The sequence below is a fragment of the Bos grunniens genome, chromosome 8 (genome assembly GCF_055505025.1).
Source record: "Bos grunniens cultivar Pamir isolate PY7600 chromosome 8, Bosgru_T2T1.0, whole genome shotgun sequence".
Taxonomy (NCBI): Eukaryota; Metazoa; Chordata; class Mammalia; order Artiodactyla; family Bovidae; genus Bos; species Bos grunniens.
The window spans coordinates 23,766,048-23,790,633 of NC_141172.1; the positions used below are offsets into that span (position 1 = coordinate 23,766,048).

Here is a 24,586-nt window from a genome sequence, read left to right on the forward strand (position 1 = left end):
TTTCTTATTCATAACTTGGATTTAATAATATTTTTCCTTTTAGCCCTGCTTCTTTCCCGTTACAGCCAGTTCCACCATTAGGTGGAGACATTGTTACATTACTTGAAAAGGTACGTTTTAAAACAATTTAAAATTAATTCTGACCATAATTATTTATGATAAAATATTCTTTACTTTTGTTGATATCTCAAATTAAATTTGTTTTCACACTTCCCTGTTTGTGAACATTATGTACCACTCCTATTTATACATTTTTTACTACTTCTAAATGGGAATATTGGAATTTTTTAATTGTGTCAGTGAACATAGTTTTTATAGTAATGTTAACAACTTTTTATAGGTTCATGATAACTCTAGAACCTCTAATAAAGATCAGGTACCATTATTAAGTTTTTAACATTATACATCTATCTTTTTCAGGACACGAAGTTGGTAACTCTTAGAGAGAAAAATGAAACAGTTCCTAAGAAAACACCAGAATTTAATGTAGAAGACTCTTCATCATCAAATATTGTAAAGAATACAGATAGTAGTGCGTGTGGAGGGTCTCTGCCAGCTAAAAAAAGCAATCCATTCCAGAAGGAGCAAGATCATCTGGTAGAAGAGGTTAGAAAAATATTGTAATAAGTATACTGAAATATGTTATTTTCTTGATGGTTTGGGGTTATAAGTGAAGTATAGTTAATTATTGATTAACTAGGGTATTTTTGGAAAGGAGGTCACAGATAATAAAAAAAGCAAAGTTTATCCTCCCCTAAAGTAGGAAAGATATAATGAAGTAAACTTACTTAAGATTACATCCATGGTTTAGAACCCATGTCCCATTCTATAACTATCCAAGAGTGTAAAAATAATACATGTATAATATTTTTTGAATTAATCATTATATAAATTGTTGGATAGATAACACCCAATCATTATACTTTATTAAAATACTCTGTTATCTATTTCTTAGCTGAGCTTCCTCTGTTTTTGAATTTTAGAACAAAGGCTATATAATATATATTATCACTAAGCAAAAGTTTTGTCCTGCTTTTTAAATATTTCAGAAGTGAATAAATGCATGATTGTTTATGATCTTGGTTTTCTTAACCAGCTCTGTTCCTAATACTTTTCTACTTTTCACTGGTAAGTGACCGTATACTACTACTAATGCTGAGTATTAGAACTCAGTTTACATAAATTAAATGGCTAGGCTATTCTTTCATGTTATTTTTATTACATATTTCCCATTGTTTGAATTTGGATAAACAGCCAGAAAGTATATCAGCTGTTTTACATTCCTGAGCAACTGAAAGAAAATTTTGGTTTAGTGCATATTGATTCATTCATTGTTTCGTGGTCTCTTAAGTATTTTTAAATCTCTAAAATTTTTTGTTTCTCTGTATTAGCTGATTGACTCTGTACTAAAGAAAAGATGGTTAGTCATTCTTTTTTTCTTTCCTGATATGGGAGGAAAGGCACATTTTTTGGCTAAAAGAATTGATAGTAGCAGTGGTATGAGAAGGGATGGAAGAGGAGAGTCCTAACATCTCATAAAGGTCTGAAAAGTGAAATTAATTCTAATAGTGTTTATGACAGGGCTTCCCTGGTGTCTCAGTGGTAAAGAATCTGCCTCCTGATGCAGGAGACTTGGGTTCAATCTCTGGATTGGGAAGATCCTCTGAAGAAGAAAATGACAACCCACTCCAGTATTCTTGCTCGGGAAATCCCACGGATAGAAGAGCCTGGTGGGCTACAGTCCGTGGGGTTGCAAATGAATCAGACACAACTTAGTGACTAAACAACAACAATAGTGGTGTTTATGACAAGGAATATTTAGTGTTAGAATTCTGAGAAGCCATCTCTTTTCATGGAGGAGGGTGAACTGGAGTCAGTTTGATTATGGTTGTAGGCAGTTTCTTTTTTAGGAATCTCAGGGCACAGAGATTTTAACTTACTTATTTTTGTTTCCTGGTTTTATTAAAATTTAGTATAGAATGCTATTTTCATATCGTATGCTTTTCTCTATTTTAAAAATATATTCCTATGTTTTGTTCACTAATTTATGAGAAAGAAGTATGTTGTCACCATAATGTACTCTATTAATAGAGGTGCTACTGTTCAGTGGACTTTAAGAAGAACCTGTATGCTTTAGAACTGGTCATTTTAGCAGATATGGAATTGTGAAGCTCATAAGTGTGGCATATAGCTCAGATCACTGTAGTCAGAACTATCTATGTCTAAATCTTTCCAGGTATAAAGATTTATCTTTTTCTCTATGTAACAGGATATTCATTTAAGATAAGAAGGGAGGAAATGGGTTTGGGGTTTGATTTCACCTTATAGGATTGTGCCTCTATAGTCTGTATGAAGTGTCTGGGAGCTACATTATTGAGCTTATTTTTGTGCATGTTGCTGTTATTATGGCTTTTGTTGTAGTCTACCAGTGGGCTTTATATTTTTGATTTTCTTTTCTGTTTCAGGTCGCAAGGGCAGTTTTATCTAATTCACCACAGCTCTCTGAAGAAAAAGAAGTAAAATTAGAGGAACTAATTGACTCTCTAATTTCTAACCCATTCTTAACAAGGAGTCAAATTCCCCGAACTCCAGAAAACTTGAGTAAGTTAATAATGCTTTTGGTCACTTTTCTTTCTTAGACATACTACTGTTAGAACCATGGTCTGACAGATCTTCTGAAATTCATTTTAAAATTGTTTTCTGTATCTTTCAGTTTAGTGGCATTGGCTCTATTTGTTTTGATGTGGGGGACTTTTACTGAAATACTGTGAGCACTGTCACTCATATGGCAGTCCTTCAGCAGTATTATTTTGCCCTGATGACTATACAGTTTTGTGTTTGTTGTTTTACTTGGCTTTTTCCTGGAAAATATTTTAGTTGATTACTTAATAAAATCCTCTGCCTCCACATCTGATTTGTGATCAACATTTATAGAGTTGTTGTTTAGTTGCTAAGTGGTGTCTGACTCTTTTGTGTGACCCCATGGACTGTTGCCTGCTAGGCTCCTCTGTCTATGGGATCTCCCAGGCAAGGATACTGTAGTAGGTTGCCATTTCCTTCTCCAGGAGATCTCCTTGACCTGGGATCAAACCCATGTCTCCTGCATTGGCAGGAAGATTCTTTACCACTGAGCCACCTGGGAAGCCCACTTATAGAGTATGGAGGCCATATTCTTCTAGTCAACAACCAGCAGCATCAGCCAAAAACTGTGTGTACAGAGATCTCATCTATTGCTCCCAAGCTTGTCAGACTCTCCAGTAGTTTCTCCTTACAACCTGTATCACATAGGCAAAGTTCTGATATTCTTGTCCTCATGTAGGCACATCATCCTGGGTGAGTGAGTAAGTGTAATTTCCATTATACTACTAGAAATGACATATTGAAAGTTAAATGGATTCACTTCAGGTTGAACCTAGCCACTGTATAGGTTGGTGTTTGGCAAACTACATCTTGTGAACCACATCCGCCCACTGTATGTTTTTTTTTTGTTTGTTTTTTTTGTTTTTTTTTTTTTATTCTTCCAATTTTATTTTATTTTTAAACTTTACATAATTGTATTAGTTTTGCCAAATATCAAAATGAATCCGCCACAGGTATACATGTGTTCCCCACTGTATGTTTTTATAAATAAAGTTGTTTTGAACACAACCTTGTTCATTTGTAGGGCTTCCCTGGTGGCTCAGAGGTTAACGCGTCTGCCTGCAATGCGGGAGACCTGGGTTGGGAAGATCCCTTGGAGAAGGAAATGGCAACCCACTCCAGTATTCTTGCCTGGAGAATCCCATGGACTACATGGGATTCTGTAGCCTGGTGGGCTACAGTCCATGGGGTTGCAAAAAGTCAGACATGACTGAACGGCTTCACTTTCTTTCTTTGTTCATTTGTCAGCATATCTTTTATGGCTGCTTTCGCACAACAGTGACAGAACTGAACAGTTGCCACAGACAAGATGGTGTGCAAAACCTGATGTATTACTATTTGGCCCTTTATAGAAAAAGTTTGCTGAACCCTGGCCTAGATGGACAAGAAAATATCTTTTAAACACATGTAATTTGTATGTGCTGTGTGAAAGTATATGCATATTTCAGGAACAGCTTTTGTTTGTTGTGTGATCATTTGGAGATGTGGTTCTTTGATGTTGTTGGACTTTGGTATATTGTGGAGCCTTGTCATTCAGCTGGCATACCTATGAACATATACTGAGTCAGCAGCTTTATCTTGAGCACGAGAAATGAAATGTTTAATTGCATGTTCTGTTTGGGAATTTATTAGCAACTTGTGTTATTTCCCTCTTCATTTAATTAGTAAGTGAAATTCGGAGCTCATGGAGAAAAGCTGTTGATACAGAAGATAACAGAAGTACAGAACCAATTCAAGTGGATACTGAACGTAGAGAAGAATTGCCAGAATCCTTACCTGTGGTGCATAATCAAAAAGAGTTTAGCATGGCCAATTTCTTGTCAGCAGCCACTGTGTCCAGTTCTAGTCATTCTCATCTGCCTGAAGAGAAAGTTGTTTCAGATTGCCTCGAGTGTGTGCCTCAGAAACCCGTGGTGACCACTTGCATAGGTGAACCAACAACACAAAATCCATCAGATTTGTTAAATAAGGACATAATTTGTATGCAAGATTTGGACTGTACAACTTTACAGAACAAACTTTTAGAAACTAGCCAAATAGAGACATTTTCCCCTGCTGTAGGCAATAGAAGAAATGTGTTAGGTAGCAGTGAAGAAGATAATATTAAAATATCAGACCAATCAAAAGCTTCTTACAAAGACTTTTCCATGTATAACAGTATGTTATGGAACTGTTTTCAGGTATCAAGTGAAATTAGTTCCAGTTTTAAAGATGGTGATTTTGGCATATTACATGAAACTCTTCCAGAAGTTGGTCACGTAAGTCTTATTAGCCCCAGTAGTACAGAGGCCACTTTTAACCTGGAACCAAATAGTCCTATGCACAGTGGCATTTTCACAGAAGATGTTGTGGGAGAAAAACAGACTACTCCAGAATCAGACTTCAATTTACAGGCTACTTGCAGTGGATATGAGGCTCTGAAGAAATCTCCATCCAAGCAAAGGGAAGAAATTTACCTCTCTAATCCTGAAATACTTGAAAGACACAAACCAGAATTGAGCCTTACTCCACAAAAGATGCAGACTGATGATATGCTTAATTTTTTGGGCATTCATGATTTGCATATTGACTATACAAAACCATCTTCACGCATGTCCCTTGGTGAAAGAAAACGGTCTCTTTCACCACTAATTAAGTTTTCTCCAGTGGAACAAAGATTGAAGACCACAATACCATGTAGCCTTGGAGAACTTCTATCTAATTTAACAGGTAAGATTTAACTAGACGTGGGCATATTGACCTGTTGAAAGTTTTCTCTCAACTTCTCGTAAAAATAGTATTCAGTGACTGTTACATGATCTTGTTAATGAGACAGAATATATTCCTTATTCCTTCAGTCAGGATGAGAAAAGTGAATCCATCATTTTTATGGGTACTTTCAGAATCTCTTGTGATGAGATGATGTATATAACTTACAACTGGTATGGGACAGGGGTGGAAAACAAAATCAAAATCCTGGAACCTGTTGCTTTTGTAATACAAACTACTGAAAACAGATCTTGTCAAAATCTTCACTAATGGAAGATGGTTCTAAAAACGTTAAGAAATATCTCAAAACTTATAGTATCTATGATTTGCTTTGAAGTAATTTGATGGGGGTGTGGTGACAAGATGGGTCAGTGTACTACTTTCCTAGGGCTGCCATAACAAAGTACCACAAACTTGGTGGCTTAAGACAACAGAAATTTTTTTGTTTCTGGAGGAAACAAGTTTTGGAGGGTAGTACTCAGGCTCACAGTGTTGGCATGACCATGTTCCCTCTGAAATCACAGAGGATGATCCTTGACTTTTCTAGCTTCTCATACTCCCAGGTGTTCTTTAGCTTGTGGCAGCGTAGTTCATCTCTGCCTCCACCTGCACATGGCATTCTCCCCTTGTGTTCTATGTACCTTCCTATAAGGATACTCGTCGTATAGACTGACAGCCCATTGTGCTCCCATCCTACTCTTAACTGAATATGTCTGCAGTGACCCTATTTCCAAATAAAGCCATATTCTGAAGTACAGGGGTTAGAACTTTAACATCAGGTACAGAACATGTACTTTAACATGAGGTACAGAAGTTAGAACTTCTTTTGGAAGGGACACAGTTCAACTTGTAACAATTAGTATTAATAATTATTGAAGCTGAATGGCAGATAAGTTTGGCTCATCATAAAGAGTTAAAAACAATTGCTCTTGGAACTGTATTCAATATCTTATAATAACCTATAATGGAAAATAATGGAAAAATATGTAATATAGTATAAAATATATATATGTATATGTTAAAAAATATAAAATCAATATAATATAGGTAGTAAGAAATATATAAATCACTTTGTCCATCTAAATCTAATACAACTTCAACAAAACAAACACTGCTTTTAAAGCATGCTAGAACAGATATAGATCTGGTAATACAGATTATAAATCATTCTGATTTGCCCATGATAATTAAACACTGGTGTGTTAAAAAGTATTCTAGGACAGATGTACCTCTGGCAAAGAGGTACCTCAGTGAGAATAATGGTAATTTTATCACATTTACGTATTTGCCTGTGAACTTTTTCTGAAGACTGAAGTTTGCTATTACATGGAATTTGACATACTTTTTCTTTATAATGTTTATCCTTTTTTTTCTCTTTTTAAAATCAATTTTGCAGAAGAAGAAATCTTGAATAAGAGCCTTGATGCAGAAGTATCTCCATCTGACTCAACAAGATGAAGCAGTAGCCCAGTCAGTTTAACTGTGATGCACTTAATTTGAAGCAATGACATAAAATAAAAACTAATTTGCAGTTTAAATACACATGGGAAGTGTAACTGTTTTTCAAAGTCTAAAAAAGTCTTAAATAATGCCTGTTAGCCTTTTCTACTGTTTTTAGGTAAGGAGAATATGTTTGGATTTTCTTGCTTTGTATGGATAGGGGGTTGAACTGTGAAGTATTGGAAAGCAACTGTGAAGCCATTTTGGTTTCTTTCTTGAGATTCTTTATCATTTGAGCTACCCAGGAAGCCAGAGTAATATTGTAAGCATGAAGTAAATGACAAGGTAGTAGGCTAATTTATTATGTCCTAATTCAGTTAATTAACATAAAGATGAGTAGTTTTTGATGTAATTTTATCAAGTGGTTTACTTAATAGCTATTAGATATATGATTTTTCTTTTTAGGGAAATAACTTCTATTAAGTGAGGAGAGTAATGTATAGTAAAAATGACAAAGTTTAAGTTTGGGAAAGCTCTAAAGAGGCTTAATGATTATTCAAGTAGGTTGGTCCTGAAAAATGATGTTTGATAGAATAAAGTGCCTGTGATGATAGTGAAGACTGGGGTAGAAAGAAAAAAGTGGAAGATGACTAGATATTTTTGAGGGACAATAACTATAAATCCATTCAGTGGATTGTATAGCAGTTTTATGTTTAGACTAATTTAGACTTTGAGAATTTAACTCTAGTGTTTTATTTGAACAGAAAAAAATAAAGTAGTCTGTATTTTTTGTTGGAGGGGCACTACTTTTGGGGGAGCTAATTTGTATTGCTACTTTCCTCCTCAGAAACCATCAGTTCCCCAACTGCCTATAGAACAGCTTCAAATTAACTTGAAAAAACTGAATTTGGGGTTAAATAACTTGTTCAGTGTTACACAGCTAAGTCGGTGATGAAGCTAGGGTTTAATGCTATTTTCCTTCCTTAATAAACCAACAAGACCTCAGAACTAAAAGGCCAAGGTGTAGGATATGGCTGCAGGAGTGGGCTTTCTGGACTCTAAATGGGAGTCAGATGTGAGGTCTCTTGTATAGTGTCCTGCCTTATTTAGTCAGGCCTCCCAGCCAAGAGAAAGGCTTGTCTTTAGCATTCAGGTGAATACATGCCATTACCCTCTGTGAACCAGGAGGTTAAGTACATGCTGGAAGGGTTATAGCACCTACAGCACCCCTGTGTCTAATGCCAGCTCTTAACCATCGCAGCTTTGTCCATTTGCCAAGAAACTGGCCAGAAGAGGAGAAAAGTTGAAGGAGAGAGTTCTGGAAGTAGATGGGCTTAATAGTTCATCTTTCATGACTCATTTTGGCTTATTTTCTTTTGTGTTGCTTGTTTGATCCAAGTTTGAAGGCCAGGCATGTGTGTGTGGGTGTGTGTGAGAAAAGACATAAGAAAAACACATATAATTACTCTATTAGCAGTGGAAAAGAAAGTGGAAGAGAAAAGCTTCTCCTCAGGTGGCATATTCTTTTATTAGTTAATAGAACAAATAGGGATTCTGCATGTCTACAGGGAAACTGTTCTTTAGTCTTAAGAAACCCAGTACTGGTAAGCTCAAAATTAATATGTTAAGGAGAAGGTGCAGCTCTCATACTAGCATCTACAAATTGCCAGGGCCATTCCTAGATACTTAATATGTGTGCATGTTAAGTTGCTTCAGTCATATCCAACTCCTGGTGACCCCATGGACTGTAGCCCACCAGGCTTCTCTGTCCATGGGATTCTCCAGGCAGGAATACTGGAGTGGATTGCCATTCCCTCCTCCAGGGGATCTTCCCCACCCAGGGATTGAACCCGAGTCTCTCACGTCTCCTGGATTGGCAAGTGGGTTCTTTACCACTAGCACCACTTGGGAAACCCATATACTTAATAATATGTATTAGATACTTAATAATACAAATTTTATCAATTAATTCTTAAACCTCTGTAAGATAGTGATATTGTACCTATTTTATAGATAATGATACCAAAGCTAGGGACCTTCTTTAAATGACTTGTCTAAGATGGACTCAAGAAATTACCTGGGATACATCTTAAAAAATGTGGATTCTGTAGGTCTAAAATGAGGATTAGAAATTTCCACTTTTAAATATGCTTCCCTGGTAATTGTTAGGCTTAATAAGAAACTTGAGAGTCAGTGCCAGGGGATATAATTTGCCTTTAGTCCTGGGGTTTCTTAAAGAAGCTAGGTACACTATTCACACCATACTGCTTTATAGATCTTAGCTGTTTGATAAGGAAACTGTTTGGCAGAAAGTGAAGAACTAAAGAGCCTCTTGATGAAAGTGAAAGAGGAGAGTGAAAAAGTTGGCTTAAAACTCAACATTCAGAAAACTAAGATCATGGCATCTGGTCCCATCACTTCATGGCAAATAAATGGGGAAACAATGGAAACAGTGACCGACTTTATTTTTTTGGGCTCCAGAATCACTGCAGATGGTGACTGCAGCCATGAAATTAAAAGATGCTTGCTCCTTGGAAGAAAAGTTATGACCAACCTAGATAGCATATTAAAAAGCATACTACTTTGCCAACAAAGGTCTGTCTAGTCAAAGCTATGGTTTTTCCAGTGGTCATGGATGGATGTGAGAGTTGGACTGTGAAGAAAGCTGAGTGCCGAAGAATTGATGCTTTTGAACTGTGGTGTTGGAGAAGACTCTTGAGAGTGCCTTGGACTGCAAGGAGATCCAGCCAGTCCATCCTAAAAGATCAGTCCTGAATATTCATTGGAAGGACTTGATGCTAAGCTGAAACTCCAGTACTTTGGCCGCCTGATGTGAAGAGCTGACTCATTGGAACAGATCCTGATTCTGGGAAAGATTGAAGGTGGGAGGAGATGGGGATGACAGAGGATGAGGTGGTTGGATGGCATCACCGACTCAATGAACATGAGTTTGAGTAGGCTCCTAGAGCTGGTGATGGACAGGGAAGCCTGGCGTGCTGCATGCAGTCTTTGAGATTGCAAAGGCTCGGACACGACTGCGTGACTGAACTGAACTGAACTGAATGGAAGCTGAAGCTTACAGTAAGTGTAGGCCCTCAATTGCTGAGAATCTGAAGATCAAAATATCTCTAGATATTAATGGATTTACAAAAACCACATTGTTAAATGAGTCATACCTGGGATAGGCTGAGAGTTTTTGGCATTCTTCCCTGTCCTTTGTATGCTAGTTGTATAAACAAAAGTATATTAAATCTGTCACTTTCTTGTAAACCATTTTGATTATGACTTATTGCTTTTAGTCTCTTCCTTGTTTGTTATTGCCTGCATACATGCCTTTTGTCCTTAAGGGACTGCTTTGATCATACCATTTTGTTTAAAATGGAAAAACCACTGGAAAAACCATTAAAATGGTAATTCTAGAATTGGGTTAAAATTTAAAGGCATACAAGGTTCCCTCCATAGATTCATCTATTCCCCCTTCCACCATGGTCTCCCCTCTTTTTTTTTTTTTTTTTAACTAAAGTGCTTTGGTCAGCATGTGTCTTTAAAAATCTTAATTCACAATTTTGAACCTGGAACATCCTAGTTTCATCTCCCAGCTTATCACAATTATATTTGTCCTTTAGAAAGTGAAAGTCTCTTAGTCTTGTCTGACTCTTTGTGACCCCATGGACTATACAGTCCATGGAATTCTCCAGGCCAGTATACCGAAGTAGGTAGCTGTCCTTCTCCAGGGGATCTTCCCAACCCAGGGATTGGACCCAGGTCTCCCTCACTGCAGGCGGATTCTTTACCAGCTGAGCCACCAGGGAAGCCCTTTGTCCTTTAAGGTTCAGAACAAATCTCACATTCACCTTAAAGTCTCTTTCCTTATCCATTTTCCTGTCCCTTCTCTAAAATTCCCTATGCTGCTGCTGCTGCCGCCAAGTCGCTTCAGTCGTGTCCGACTCTGTGCGACCCCATAGACGGCAGCCCACCAGGCTCCCCCATCCCTGGGATTCTCCAGGCAAGAACACTGGAGTGGGTTGCCATTTCCGTCTCCAATGCATGAAAGTGAAAAGTGAAGTCGCTCAGTCGTGTCCGGCTCTCAGCGACCCCATGGACTGCAGCCCACCAGGCTCCTCTGTCCATGGGATTTTCCAGGCAAGAGTCCTGGAGTGGGGTGCCATTGCCTTCTCCAAAATCCCCTATAGCTTATGCTAATCTTTGTTCACTTAGTATTTTTCATTTATTGCTTTTATCATGTTTTTTCATGGTTGTGATTTCTCCAGTTGTATTAAATACACATATACCTATGTAGATGTGTGTGTGGGGTGTGACCATACATCTTTCTTAGCTGATACATAAGTATTGGAATTGTTTCCTTTGCCTTCTGTATGATGGAATTAAAGTAATGGTAAAGAGGGAGGGCTACTTTATTGCTATAAGAGTACTTTTTCTCATTACAACAGAATGTACTTTTATTCACTATTCATAAGATGAAGGTGTATAAACTGACTTTTGTATTAGTATGAAACTTCAGATAATGCCTGTTGCTGCTAAGTCACTTCAGTCGTGTCCAACTCTGTGCAACCCCATAGATGGCAGCCCACCAGGCTCCTCCGTCCCTGGGATTCTCCAGGCAAGAACACTGGAGTGGGTTGCCATTTCCTTCTTCAATGCACACATGCATGCTAAGTCACTTCAGTCGTGTCCAACTCTGTGCGACCCCATAGACAGCACCCCACCAGGCTCCTCCGTCCCTGGGATTCTCCAGGTAAGAATACTGGAGTGGGTTGCCATTTCCTTCTCCAGTGCACACATGCATGCTAAGTCATTTCAGTTGTGTCTGACTCTGTGCAACCCCATAGACAGCACCCCACCAGGCTCCTCCACCCACAGGATTCTCCAGGCAAGAATACTGCCTATATGTCCTAATTGTTTTAAATGCTTAAAGAGGACAAGCAAAAAATATTGCTCAACGTGAAAACTGTTATCAAGTGGAATAAAAACTATATCATGTTAAAGAAAATCAATTTGGGGGAATTTAATTGAAAACAAAAATACAAGTATTTTGAAACCATTCTTTACCATGTATTTTGTAACCATGATCTTTGGAGTAAATTTTAATCCTTGAGAACTATATAAAAGGAATCACTATTTTTTCCCCTAAGTATACTAAAATAAAATTTAAGGACATTTTCCTTAATGTAAAAGTATTTGCTAAAGTAAAATTCTCTTTCACATTAAGTTGCCAATATATAGTTGATACACCTTTTTTCTTATGCACTGTCAATGTCAAAGCCACATCCTAAATTTAAAATATCTGTGAGTCCTCCATGGGACTATTTGTAAATGTTTTACATACTACAGTTTTGAATAAACATAGCACCTAGCTCTAGAGTATTAAATGTGGAATTTAAAATGACTTTTAAAAGTAAATCTATACTATTAGTTTAATAATGTCTGAATAGCTTCTTGCCCTTCATAGGTAGGGACCCTGTTATCCACAGTTGCTGCTATAAAGGATTTAATAAATGTTAAATAACTTTATAAAGGTTTGGAAATTCCCTATCACTTACATTACATGTCTGTATATAGAGATAATGCCTCATTTGTAAAATGAGAGGTGAGAAGAGGTTTTGTCTCTAAGATATTTAGATTTCATTTAAAACAATATATGAGGCAGCTGAAACAGGGCATTTTAGGTCTTTTTTATTTCTCTATATCACATTGCTAACTCAAAACAGGAACCTTAGAATTCTTCCCTGAAAGTATGTAATCAAAGAATCGGATTGAAAATTATTCAATTTCCAGATAAATACAGATGGGAAAGTGATCTTGCCCAAGGCGAAACACTATTCTTCAAGAGAAGTCACTTAACTTACTAGGCTTCAGTTTACACAATCTATGAAATTTGGGAAATTATATGAAGGAATAATGTATGGCTAAAATGCTAGGATTTTTATGATTAACTTTTTTGTCAATGGAGGAAGTAGTGGCATGTAAGGGGCGAGGATCTGCAATTTCACTGCCTAAGTTGCAGCTGTATGACCTTAATAAGGTCATGGCCGTTTTCTCATCTTTTAACAGAGATAAAAGTAATCTGCCTTACAAATTATGGTTAGATAAGAAAATGCACATTAAGTCTTTAAGAATACCTGGGATTTAGTAGGTAGCTCCTATTTTGCCAGGCTTCACACATCCAGTAATTTGGCAGGGGGGGAAAAATGGTTCAGTAGGTAGTACTGGCAACTGACACATTAGTATGTGCCAGGCCCTATTCCAAATGCTTTCCATATTGTTTTAATCCAATGAAGCAGTGCTATTCTTATCCACATTTTACCAATGAGGGAACAAACAGTAAAGTACTTTGCTCAGTTCATGGAGATAGTAAGTGAAGGCACTAGAATACTAGTGCTAGAATACTAACTCAGCTCAGGTGATAAAGCTCCAGAGACCATTCTCTTAACCACACTGCTGCAGTTGCTAAGTAACATCCTTAAGGCGATGGGGGAGCCAAGATAACACAATCAAATTTACCAGTTAAGCAATACCTGTGGGCAGTCAGAATCTACAGCTTTAATATTAACCACCTTCAAATTATTTCAAATAAGACCATATTTTAAACTAACAGCAAATGTTTATTCATGATTGAAGCCAGAAGAATTTATAAACGCATTTTAATACCTTGCTGATAAAATAACATTACATCTTTGCAACCTTGTAAGGAATACAGAAGATATTGTAAAGGCTTTGTGTATCTACTATAACCAGGTAATCAGAACACACATACACACATACACCACCACCCACTTTAGTGTTACCCCATACCAACTTTTCAGAAAGGCCATCTTTAAAGCTCTACTGGATAACTGAGTAAATAGAGTCCGAAAGACTGGGGAGAAGGGAAGAAAGAGATGAAAATGATAAGCAGCACACATTTCAAAGCCCACTTATAAGCACACGACATTATGAATATTGAAAAAAAAGGGGTGGGGGGAAGGCAATTAAGCATTTTCAGAGAGCGTATTTTGGCAATATTCAACGCATAAGGAGGCTGTGCTTGGGACCATCCACTCTCTCCAGCTTCTCAAAGTGTTTCCTGGCATTGCGAATGTTGATCAGAGTAGCCGCAGAAGGGATCGACGGATCCGACATAACCACCATCACGTACGTGTTTGATGTGAAGATGTCGATGAAAGCAGCGAAGTTAGAATTCCTGACTTCCATGCTCTGGAAAGAAGCGGCCAATTTACTGCAGCTCAGCTTGAACTGCTTAATTATGTTGCTGATCTTCTCGAATCGGTGGACATCACGCTGCTCTTTGCACTGGTAATGGGAGATGACCAAGAACGTGGCTCTCTCGAACAGCAGAACTTCATCGGCCTCAATAATCTGGGCAAAATTCCTGAGATTCATCTCCAGCTGCTGGACATTTGGAATCAGCTGATAGACAATACTGGACCAGGCTTTGTAGAGCGTTTCATCCCAGATGGATGTTCGAAAACAAGCACACTCCAGCGGGCGAGACAAACGCCTCAGGTCTTCCTCTCGCTCTTTAAAAATCAGGTCACGCTGATCTTCCTGAACCAGATCCATCTTGTGCACCAAGCAGAAGATTTTGGCATCAGGAGAGTTCTGGAGGATGGCCTCCAGACACGACTGGTAATAATGCATGTCCTTTTCCAGTTCACGGCTCTCCACGTCGAACACATAAATCAGAACCTCGACATTACGGAAGATGTTGTCTCGCTGGCTGGTGAAGTAATTTTCCATGAAGGTGTCCTGACCGCCACAGTCCCACAGATTCAGCACTAGGTTGCCCAGGAATCGGACGTGGGAGTGCTCCACATCAATGGTGGCACCCAGGCGCCGGGTGTCGCGAGCGATGTAATTGGCAAAGATAATCGACCTCATGCTGGTCTTCCCCGACCCGCTCTTCCCCATTAACAGCACCTTTTTCTTCATGGCTGTATTTGGCATCACCCGCCGGAGCTGCCGCGGACTGGGCCTCTGGGCGCGGCCTAACTGCAGCGCAGACGGAGGGAGGGAGAAGCCGGGGATTTCCGGGGCTCAGCCGGCTGGCCCGCGCCTCTGTACAGCTGGGGAAGCCGAAGGGCCGAGCTCGGCTCTGGGAAGGGCCGCGTCCGGTGAGCTCTTTCCCTGGGGAGAGCGCCACGGGGCGGACGGCTGCAGCAGCTCCGCAGAAACGAGCGCCTTCCGGGGAGAGAAGACTCTGAGCCTCGGCAGCCACCCACTTCCGGCGGCGATCTCGCGAGAACCCGCGCTCTCGAGCGTCGCTGCCGGAAGAGCTTTGAAAAACCGCTCTATTAATGAGACCCAGTACAAACCACCCGAAGGAGAGATTGGAAGGGGAACACAGGACTCGGGTGTTCTGTTCTCCTATTTAAACTGAGCTTACGGTCGCAAAATTGTACGTGCGTGGGCAGTTGGGAGAATTGCTGCCACCTCGTGGCCGGAAAAAGCACAGCACCCCACTATGGGCGGTGTACTTTTGGGTGGTTTTAACCTCCTGGCAACCCAGTCCAGTACTGTTGCCTGGAAAATCCCATGGACAGAGGAGCCTGGTAGGCTGTAGTCCATGGGGTCGCAAAGAGTCGGACACGACTGAGCAACTTGACTAACCTCCCCTGGAGTAGGAAATGGCAACCCACTCCAGTATTCTTGCCTGGAAAGTCCCATGGACAGAGGAGCCTGGAGGGCTACACAGTCCTTAGGGTCGCAGAAGAGTCGGACGCGACTAATCGACTAAACAAAAACAATGTGGTGATAGCACCTTAAACCTACTCTCTTAGTAAATTTCCAGCATTCAACACAGTGCTGTTAGTCATCGTGTTGTAGGTTAGATCTCTAGACTTATTCTTCGTGCGTAACTGCAACTTTGTATCCTTTGACTATTATCTCCCCATCACCCTCGTTTCCCCTACCTGGTAATAATTATTCTTTCTGCTGCTATGTGTTTGACTTTTTTAGATTCTAAAGATAAGTGAGATCATGCAAAGTTTTTTACTTTTTATGTCTGGGTTATTTCACTCAAGGCTGATGCCCTCCAGTTTCATCCCTGGTGTTGCAAATGACAGGATCTCCGTTTTAAAGATTGAGTAGTATTCCCGTTGTATATATGTAAATCACCATTTCTTCTTTTTTTTCAACGTAAACATTTTTCTTTTGTTTTTATGTTTAAAACAACATATCTTCATTTTCTGAACCACCAAGAGTATTTTCTAACACCATATTCTACAAGTGGATATTGACATACATTTTAGTTAAAATATATCAACAAAAGAATTCCTGCTGGAAGTTGAACATTTTGGGGTTTTCAGTTCAGTCGCTCAGTCGTGTCGGACTCTTTGTGACCCCATAAACCGTGGCATGCCAGGCCTCCCTGTCCATCACCAACTTTTGGAGTTCACCTAAACCCATGTCCATTGAGTTGGTGATGCCATCCAACCATCTCATCCTCTGTTGTCCCCTTCTCCTCCTGCCCTCAATCTTTCCCAGCATCAGGGTCTTCTCAAATGAGTCAGCTCTTCACATCAGGTGGCCAAAGTATTGGAGTTTCAGTCCCACCAATGAACACCCAAGACTGATCTCCCTTAGGATGGACTGGTTGGATCTCCTTGCAGTCCAGGGGACTCTCAAGAGTCTTCTCCAACACTACAGTTCAAAAGCATCAATTCTTCGGTGCTCAGTTTTCTTTATAGTCCAACTCTCACATCCATACATGACCACTGGAAAAACCATAGCCTTGACTAGATGGACCTTTGTTGACAAAGTAATGTCTCTGCTTTTCAATATGCTGTCTAGGTTGGTCATAACTTTCCTTCCAAGGAGTAAGCGTCTTTTAATTTCATGGCTGCAATCACCATCTGCAGTCATTTTGGAGCCCAGAAAAATAAAGTCAGCCACTTTTCCCATCTATTTGCCATAAAGTGATGGGACTGGATGTCATGATTTTAGTTTTCTGAATGTTGAGCTTAAAGCCAACTTTTTCACTCTCCTCTTTCACTTTTATCAAGAGGCTCTTTAGTTCTTCTTCACTTTCTGCCATAAGGGTGGTGCCATCTGCATATCTGAGGTTTTAGTATTCAGTTTATTTAAGTTCTTCTAGTACTTACATTGGATTATGGTGATTCCCCTCAGCCCCTTTCCACAGTGTTATTGAACTATGACATTGTATTGATATTCATTTTAGCTGTACAGCCTAATAATTTGATATATGTATATCTTACCAACTGATTACCACAGTAAGTTTAGTTAACACCCATCCCCTCACATAGTTGCAATTTTTTCTTGTAATAATAACTTTTAAGATCTATTCCTTTTAGCAAATTTCAAATATACAATATTGTTAACTATAGTCACCATGATTGACTATAACTATTTAGTTAACAATGCATTACATGCCCAGACTTATTTATGTATAACTGGGAGTTTGTACTTTTAGACCACTTTCACCCACTTTTCCCACCTCCTAAAACCCCACCTCTGGCAACAACCAATATGTATATATGAGTTTAGATTTTTAGATTCCACATATAGATGAGATCATGTGTCTGACTTATTTAACTTAGTATAAGGCCTTTAAGGTCAATCCTTGTTATTGCAAAAGGCAGGATTTTCTTCATCTTTATGGCTGAATTTCCACTCTCCTTGATATTTATTGATATATTAATATCAATCATATTTTCTTTATTCATTCATCCTTCAATGGACACTTGGGTTGATTCCACCTCTTTTTTCCTTTTTTGACAAGTTGTGTGGCATGAGGGATCTTAGTTCTCTGACCAGGGATTGAACCTATGTCCCTGCATTGGGAGTGCAGAGTCTTAACCACTGGACTGCCAGAAAGTCCCTGATTCTCACTTCTTGGCTATTGTAAATAATCTTGCAGTGGACATGAGGGTGCGGATACCTTTTTGAGATAGTGATTTTCTTTTCTTTTACTATGTACCTAGAAGCAGAATTTCTGAATCATATGACAATTCTATTTTCAATTTTTTGAAGAACCTCGAGACTGTTTGCCACTGTGGCTGCACTGATTTGCATTTCCATCAACAGTACAAGGGTTCCTTTTCTCTGTATCCTCACCAACATTTGACATTTGTGGTTTTTCTAGTGATATCCATTGTAAGGTGATATCTCATTGTAGTTTTACTATGTATTTCACTGATGATTAACGATGTTGAGCATCTTTTCGTATGCCTGTTGGCCATCTGTATGTCTTCTTTGGGAACATGTCTATTTAGGTCTTCTGCCCCATTTAAAAAAGTAGGTTGTTTGTTTTTTTGATGTTAAGTTGTATGAGCTCAACATAAGGGGTTAGTATTTTGGGTATTAACCCCTTATCAATCATATAATTTGCAAATGATTGTCTTTTTGTTTTATTGATAGTTTCCTTTGCTCAGCTGGTAAAGAATCTGCCTGCAATGCCGGAGACCTGGGTTTTATCCCTGGGTTGGGAAGATCTCCTGGAGAAGAGAAAGGCTACCCACTCCAGTATTCTGACCTGGAGAATTCCATGGACTGTACAGACCATGGGTCCCAAAGAGTCAGACAAGTGACTAAGCAATTTTCACTTTCACTTTCTTGTACAAAAGCTTTTGAGTTTTTTTGTTTAGTTTTGCTTTTATTTCCTTTGCTTTTAGGAATTAGATCCAAAAAAATATTGCTACTATTTATGTCAAAGGGTGTTTGTTCTACTTTTATTTTCTTCTAGGAGTTTTATGGTTTCTAGTCAGTCTTACATTTAGGTCTTAATTCAGTCTGAGTTTATTTTTGTATATGGTGTTAGTTTCATATATAATGTTAATTTCATTCTTTTACAAATAGCTGTTCAGATTCTCCAGCACCCACTTATTGAGGAGGCTGATTTTTCTCCTTTTTTTATTCTTGCCTTTGTCTTAAGTGCATGGATTTATTTCTGGGCTGTCTTTTCTGTTCCGTTGATCTATGTGTCTGTGTTTGGAAGCACAACTGCTTTTTATGCATGAATTTTGAATCCTGCAACTTTACTGAATTTGTTTAATAGTCCTAAGATATGTATGTGTGTGTGTGTGTTTAGGGTTTTCTATGTATAAGATCATGTCACTGTACAGTGAGAATTTTACTTCCTCCCTTCTGATTTGGATTCCTTTTATCCTTGTTTTTGTCTGATTGATATTTACAGTATTTCTAGTACTGTGTTAAATAGAAGTGGCAAGAGTGAGCATTCTTGCCTTGTATTGAACCTTAGAAAAAAAGTTTTCTGTTTTCTCCCCCTTGTTTATAATGTTGTCTGTGACTTTTCGTAAATGGCGTTTATTATGTTGAGGAAATTTCCTTTTGCATCTACTTTGTTGAGAATTTTTATTATGAATGGAAGTTGAATGTTGTCAAATGCTTCTTCTGCACCTGTTGAGATGAACATGTGATTTTGATGTTTCATTTTAATGTGGTGTATCACACTGATTAATTTACATATGTTAAAAGAGCCTTGCATCTCAGTGGGGCAACTAAGCTATCTGTCTTACTGCTAAGCATGATGTTAGTTGTAGCTTTTTTGCAGATGTTCTTTATTAGGTTGAGGAATTGCCCTTCTTTTAAAAAGAATTTAATTCACTTATTTTTGGCTGCTCTGGGTCTTCAGTGCTGTGCATGGGCTTTTCTCTAGTCGTGGTGAGCGGGGGCTACTTTCTAGTTGCGAGGTGTGGGTGTCTCATTTTGCTGGCTTCTCTTGTTGTGGAGCACAGGCTCTAGGCATACCACCTTCAGTAGTTGTGGCTTGTGGGCTTGAGAGCATGGGCTCAGTAGTGGTACATGGGCTTAATTGCACGTTGGCATGTAGAATCTTCCTGGACCAGGGATTGAACCCGTGTCCCCTGCGTTGGCAAGTAGATTCTTAACCACTGGACCACCAGGGAAGTCCTCCAAAGAAGCTCCCTTCTTTTCCTAATTTCCTGAGGAATTTGTAAAAAAACAAAACCAAGAATGGGCATTGGATTTTGTTAATGCCTTTCCTGAATCACTGAGAGATCAAGTATTTTTGTCTTTCATTCTGTTGATGTGGTATATTACATTAATTGATTTTTCCAGTATTAAAACAGCCTTGTATTTCTGGGATAAACTCCTCTTGGTCATGGAATATAATCCTTTATATATATTGCTGGTTCAGTTTGCTGATATTTTAAAAAGAGATAGTGGTCTGTAGTTCTTGTGTGATACTTTTGCCTGGCTTTGGAATCAGAGTAATACTGGCCTTATAGAATTAATTGGGAAGTGTTTCTTTATTTTCTTTTTTAAATTTTAAAGTAATTTATTTTAATTGGAGGCTAATTACTTTATAATATTGTGGTGGTTTTTGCTATACATCGACATGAATCAGCCACTGGTGTACATGTGTCCCACATCCTGAACCCCCACCCACATCCCTCCCCACCCCATCCCTCTGGGTTGTCCCAGAGCACTGTCTTTAAGTACCCTGCTTCATGCATCAAACTTGTACTGTTCATCTATTTTACATATTGTAATATACATGTTTCAATGCTATTCTTTCATATCGTCCCCCCTCACTTTCTCCCACATAGTCCAAAAGTCTGTTCTTTATATCTGTGTCTCTTTTGCTGCCCTGCATATAGGGTCATCATTACCATCTTTCCAAATTCCATATATATGTGTTAATATACTGTATTGGTGTTTCTCTTTCTGACTTAACTTCACTCTGTATAATAGGTTCCGGTTTCATTCACCTCATTAGAATTGACTCAAATGCATTCTTTTTTCCATTGTGTGTATGTACCACAACTTCCTTAGCCATACGTCTGCCGATGGGCATCTAGGTTGCTTCCACGTTCTGGCTATTGTAAACAGTGCTGCAGTGAACATTGGGGTACATGTGTCTCTTTCAATTCTGGTTTCCTTGGTGTATATGCCCAGCAGTGGGATTTCTGGGTAGTCCTTTCTGGCAGTCCTTTTTCCAGTTTTTTTTTTTTAAGGAATCTCCATACTGTTTCTTTATTTTCTAAAAGATTATGTGTAGGATTTGTATCATTTCTTTCTCAAATATTTGATAGGATTCACTAGGTCACCCTATTTATCCTTCTTGATACTTAACACAGTCCATAATGATACTCTTGGGTAATATTTTGGTCACCTGCTTCTCCTATGTTAAATTCCGTGAGGCCTCTGTTCCTTGTCTCTGTCATTCAGTGGAGTGTCTGGTTCGTCATAAGAGATCAATAAGTGTTTGTGGAATGAATGAATGGTAGATGCCCAATTTACATGTCATAATGGGCTAGTCTTCTCCTGGTGCCAATGAAGTTAAGCAATTCCAAATGGTTAGAGATGCTAAAAAAAGAGACAATCTTGCTGAAGTACTTTGTACTCAGAGGAGTAACTGTAGATTTTTAACAATATTCCACAAAGGGTAGACTTTCAGGTGGTATATATAGCAGTACATTTGAATGGGTTATAAGGCTGGAAAAAAATTGTGTAGCTTCATTGAATGTCAATTTTACAAAAAGATTTTGGGGAAATATTAAAGATGGCCATATTGTTACTGAAACAGTGTGTGTGGGTCTGACTGCTTGCTGCCTCAAAGCCAGTAAACAGGCCAGTTTGGTGGAAAGGAAAATTTGCTTTAATTTGGTTGCTGGCAACTGTGGGGGAAGGGTGGTGGACATCTGTCCAAAGGCTGACTCGCCCCCCCACCCCCTCCCCACACCTGCCCCATCTTGCCAGCAACCAGTGGGGCAAGAGATTTTACAGGTAGAAGGAGGGGACTACATACGGAAACAGTACATGGCTCTGACAGTCATCTTCAAATTGGTCATCTGGGTAGTTTTAGGTATAGTTAATCTTCACTTCCAAGGTCTGTTTGTTCCCATTTCCTTGAGGCCAGTTCTTGGAACTGTGGCAGCTCGTGTCCTGGGTACAGTCTGGTCATTATGTAGTTAACGTCTCCACCTGGTGTTTTAGTATTTGTAAGACAGCTCACAGGATAGGGCTCAGAATATTATCTATAGTGCTGAGAAAGAACCAAAGGTCCTCAGCTATGCTTAGTGACTACATTTATTATTATTTAGTCTCTTTTGACTGTTTTCCTTTGTTTCTGCATTTCTCACTTCTCTGATTAAACTTATTCTTTGACTAAAGGTTTCCACAGACAAAAGGCAGGCAGAGGGTGTGGTGGGGGGGCAGTGGGCAAGGACCATAGATTCCTCTCTGCTTCAATATTAAGAAATGAATACAAAATTTTAAGATGAAATACCATTTTCAGTGGTCCTTAAGGTCTCCAGGTTACCCATTCATTCTTTTTCCTGGGTGGAAAAGTTTGAAAAGAATTCAAGGGCTTGCTCAACTCTAGTACTCAGTACCTGTGTTATCTTGGGTGAGTTTACCGCTTAGCTTCAGTTTTCTTATTTGTAATATGGGTATGATAGATTTATGTCAGTTTTAAACATAGACAAGAGAACTTAAGGGAAAGAACACAAAGCTGATAATGCATAGCAAATGACTGTAAATTCTTCATAGGAAGGGACATTTGGGAACCCAATTAGAGAGGTGTTTATACAGGTTAGAGCTGCATTGGCTGGAACTGATGAAACATGAGCAGTAAGTGTCACAAGGAGGCGGAGGAAAGGTAGTCTGTCCAGCACCAGCTCTACAGAAGTACTGGTGCTGAGGCCATTTTTGAGGCCAAAAATGAGGCCATTTTTATCCTTACCATCTTCATCTTTCAAGATCTCCACCCTCTCTTGAGAGCAGGGATGGGGGAAGTTGGGAGGGCCGTGGGTTAATTGACAAAGTTGCTACCTGTAAGGGTGGTCTGAATGGGGGCTGGAGGCATGAGCGTGCCATTCTTCTGGAAGAGTCATAGATAATCTTTAAGGACCAAGGGAAGGCTGGTGTTCATCACTGCAGTTCCTCTGTAAGGCCCATGTGATGTTCTCTGTTAATGACAAGGGATGGCATGCAGGCTTTTCCTTGGCTTCCAATATCTCCCACACTTTCATCTTGTCCCCTCAGGTTTCACCCTCCCCTTTCAGGCCCTGACCTCCTACTGAGAAGGCAAGGAGCAGCTTCAACTTCCCTGTTTTTAAGCATGATGGGTAAGCTTTGCTCCCCTCTGGATCTCCCGCTTTGACTTTTTAGAGCTGGGGTTGGCAAACTTTCTCTGTAAAAAGTCTTAACAGTAAATATTTTAGCTTTCATGGGCCAAGAGGCAAAATCAGGAATATTTCCACAAATTTTTGGACAAAATCCAAAACTTAATTTGTAGACGCAGAAACTCAGTTTTATAGTTTAGTGGGTCATGTTAGTTTCATGGGTCATGTAATATTTTTTCGATTTTTCTCAAACATTAAAAAATGGAGGGACTTCCCCGGTGATCCAGTGGCTAAGATTCTGCACTCCAATGCAGGGAACCTGGCTTCGACCCCTGGTCAGGGAATTAGATCCCACATGCCGCAAGTAAGAGTTCATATGCTGCAACTAAGACCCAGCACAGTGAAATGAGTATGAAAATATGTAACTATTTAAATATATATATATATATATGTATGTATAAACATTCTTTGTTTGCTGGCCATACAAAGACATGTAGCTGGCTGAATCTGGCCCGTTGGCAATAGTTTGCTGACCTCTATTCTGGAGCTTTACATGGAAGAAAAAAATCCAAACAAACTCTGAAGTCTTCTGCAGTCTAAAATGCCTCTGACTTACTAATGCAGTCTTTCACAAAAACTAATGAGGGTGACTTTCATGGTAGTCCAGTGGCTAAGACTCTGCACTCCCAATGCAGGGGGCCTGGATTCGACCCCTGGTCAAGGTATTAGATCCCATATGCTGCAACTAAGTGTTCGTAGGCCACAATTAAAAAATTGCACATGCTGGAGTTGAAGATCCCACATGCTGAAATGAAGATGGAAGATCCCATGTGCTGCAACTAACACCCAGTGAAGCCAAACAAGTAAATAAATACATAACTATTATAAAAAACATAAAAAAGTTTCTTGGTTTGCTGGTCATACAAAGACAGGTGGCGGGCTGAATTCGGCCTGTTGGAAATAGTTTGCTGACCTCTATTCTGGAGGTTTGGGGCTTCCCAGGTAGCGTTAGTGGTAAAGAACCTGCCTGCCAATGCAAGAGACATAAGAGACGTGGGTTCGATCCCTTGGTTGGGAAAATCCCCTGGAGGAAGGCATAGCAACCCACTCTAGTATTTTTGCCCGGAGAATCCCATGGACAGAGGAGCCTGGTGGGCTACAGTCCACAGGGTCGCAAAGTGTTGGACATGACTGAAGCAACTTAGCACACACATTCTAGAGACTTACACAAAAGAAAAAAAATCCAAAAACACTCAAGTCTTCTGCAGTCTAAAATGCCTCTGACTTACTGAAGCAGTCTTTCACAAAAACTAATGGTGGTGGTGGTGGGGCCTCCCTGGTGGTCCCATGGCTAAGACTGTGCTCCTGGTGTAGGGGGCCTGAGTTCCACCCCTGGTCAGGGACTAGATCCAACATGCCACAGCTAAGAGTTCTCACCCACAACAGCGTCAAAGATGCCAAGTGCCCCCAACCGAGACCCAGTGCAGCCAAACAACCAACCAAACCAAACCCAAACATCTAATGCAAGAGTTAGGAAGTGTGGGGAAGATAAAGCATGGGATTGTCAACACTTGAAGCTCTCATGTCTCCTAACTGGAAAAGCATGTCTCTTTCCACAGCAGCTGCTAGAGCAGTGCCTCTGCAGCTTGCTTCTGATCCAAATCACTAGG

The 24,586-nt window shown here is 39.4% G+C and overlaps 2 protein-coding genes across 3 annotated transcripts in view; one reads left to right on the plus strand and one right to left on the minus strand.

Annotated features, from left to right (window-relative positions):
* HAUS6 (HAUS augmin like complex subunit 6) overlaps positions 1 to 6,930 on the plus strand; it is a 39,350-nt gene extending 32,420 nt beyond the window's left edge. For both annotated transcript variants that reach the window (XM_086414958.1, XM_086414957.1), the window contains 5 exons: positions 44 to 110; positions 421 to 606; positions 2,466 to 2,601; positions 4,306 to 5,349; positions 6,785 to 6,930. In XM_086414958.1, coding sequence (XP_086271084.1) covers positions 44 to 110; positions 421 to 606; positions 2,466 to 2,601; positions 4,306 to 5,349; positions 6,785 to 6,846 — 1,495 coding nt within the window. In that variant the 3' untranslated portion in view covers positions 6,847 to 6,930. The remainder of the gene's footprint in view (positions 1 to 43; positions 111 to 420; positions 607 to 2,465; positions 2,602 to 4,305; positions 5,350 to 6,784) is intronic.
* A 6,500-nt stretch (positions 6,931 to 13,430) lies between these two features.
* RRAGA (Ras related GTP binding A) lies at positions 13,431 to 16,328 on the minus strand. Its single transcript, XM_086414959.1, has one exon. It carries the CDS (start codon positions 14,791 to 14,793, stop codon positions 13,852 to 13,854), a length of 942 nt encoding a protein of 313 aa, XP_086271085.1. The 5' UTR covers positions 14,794 to 16,328; the 3' UTR covers positions 13,431 to 13,851.
* Between the last annotated feature and the right edge of the window lie 8,258 nt (positions 16,329 to 24,586).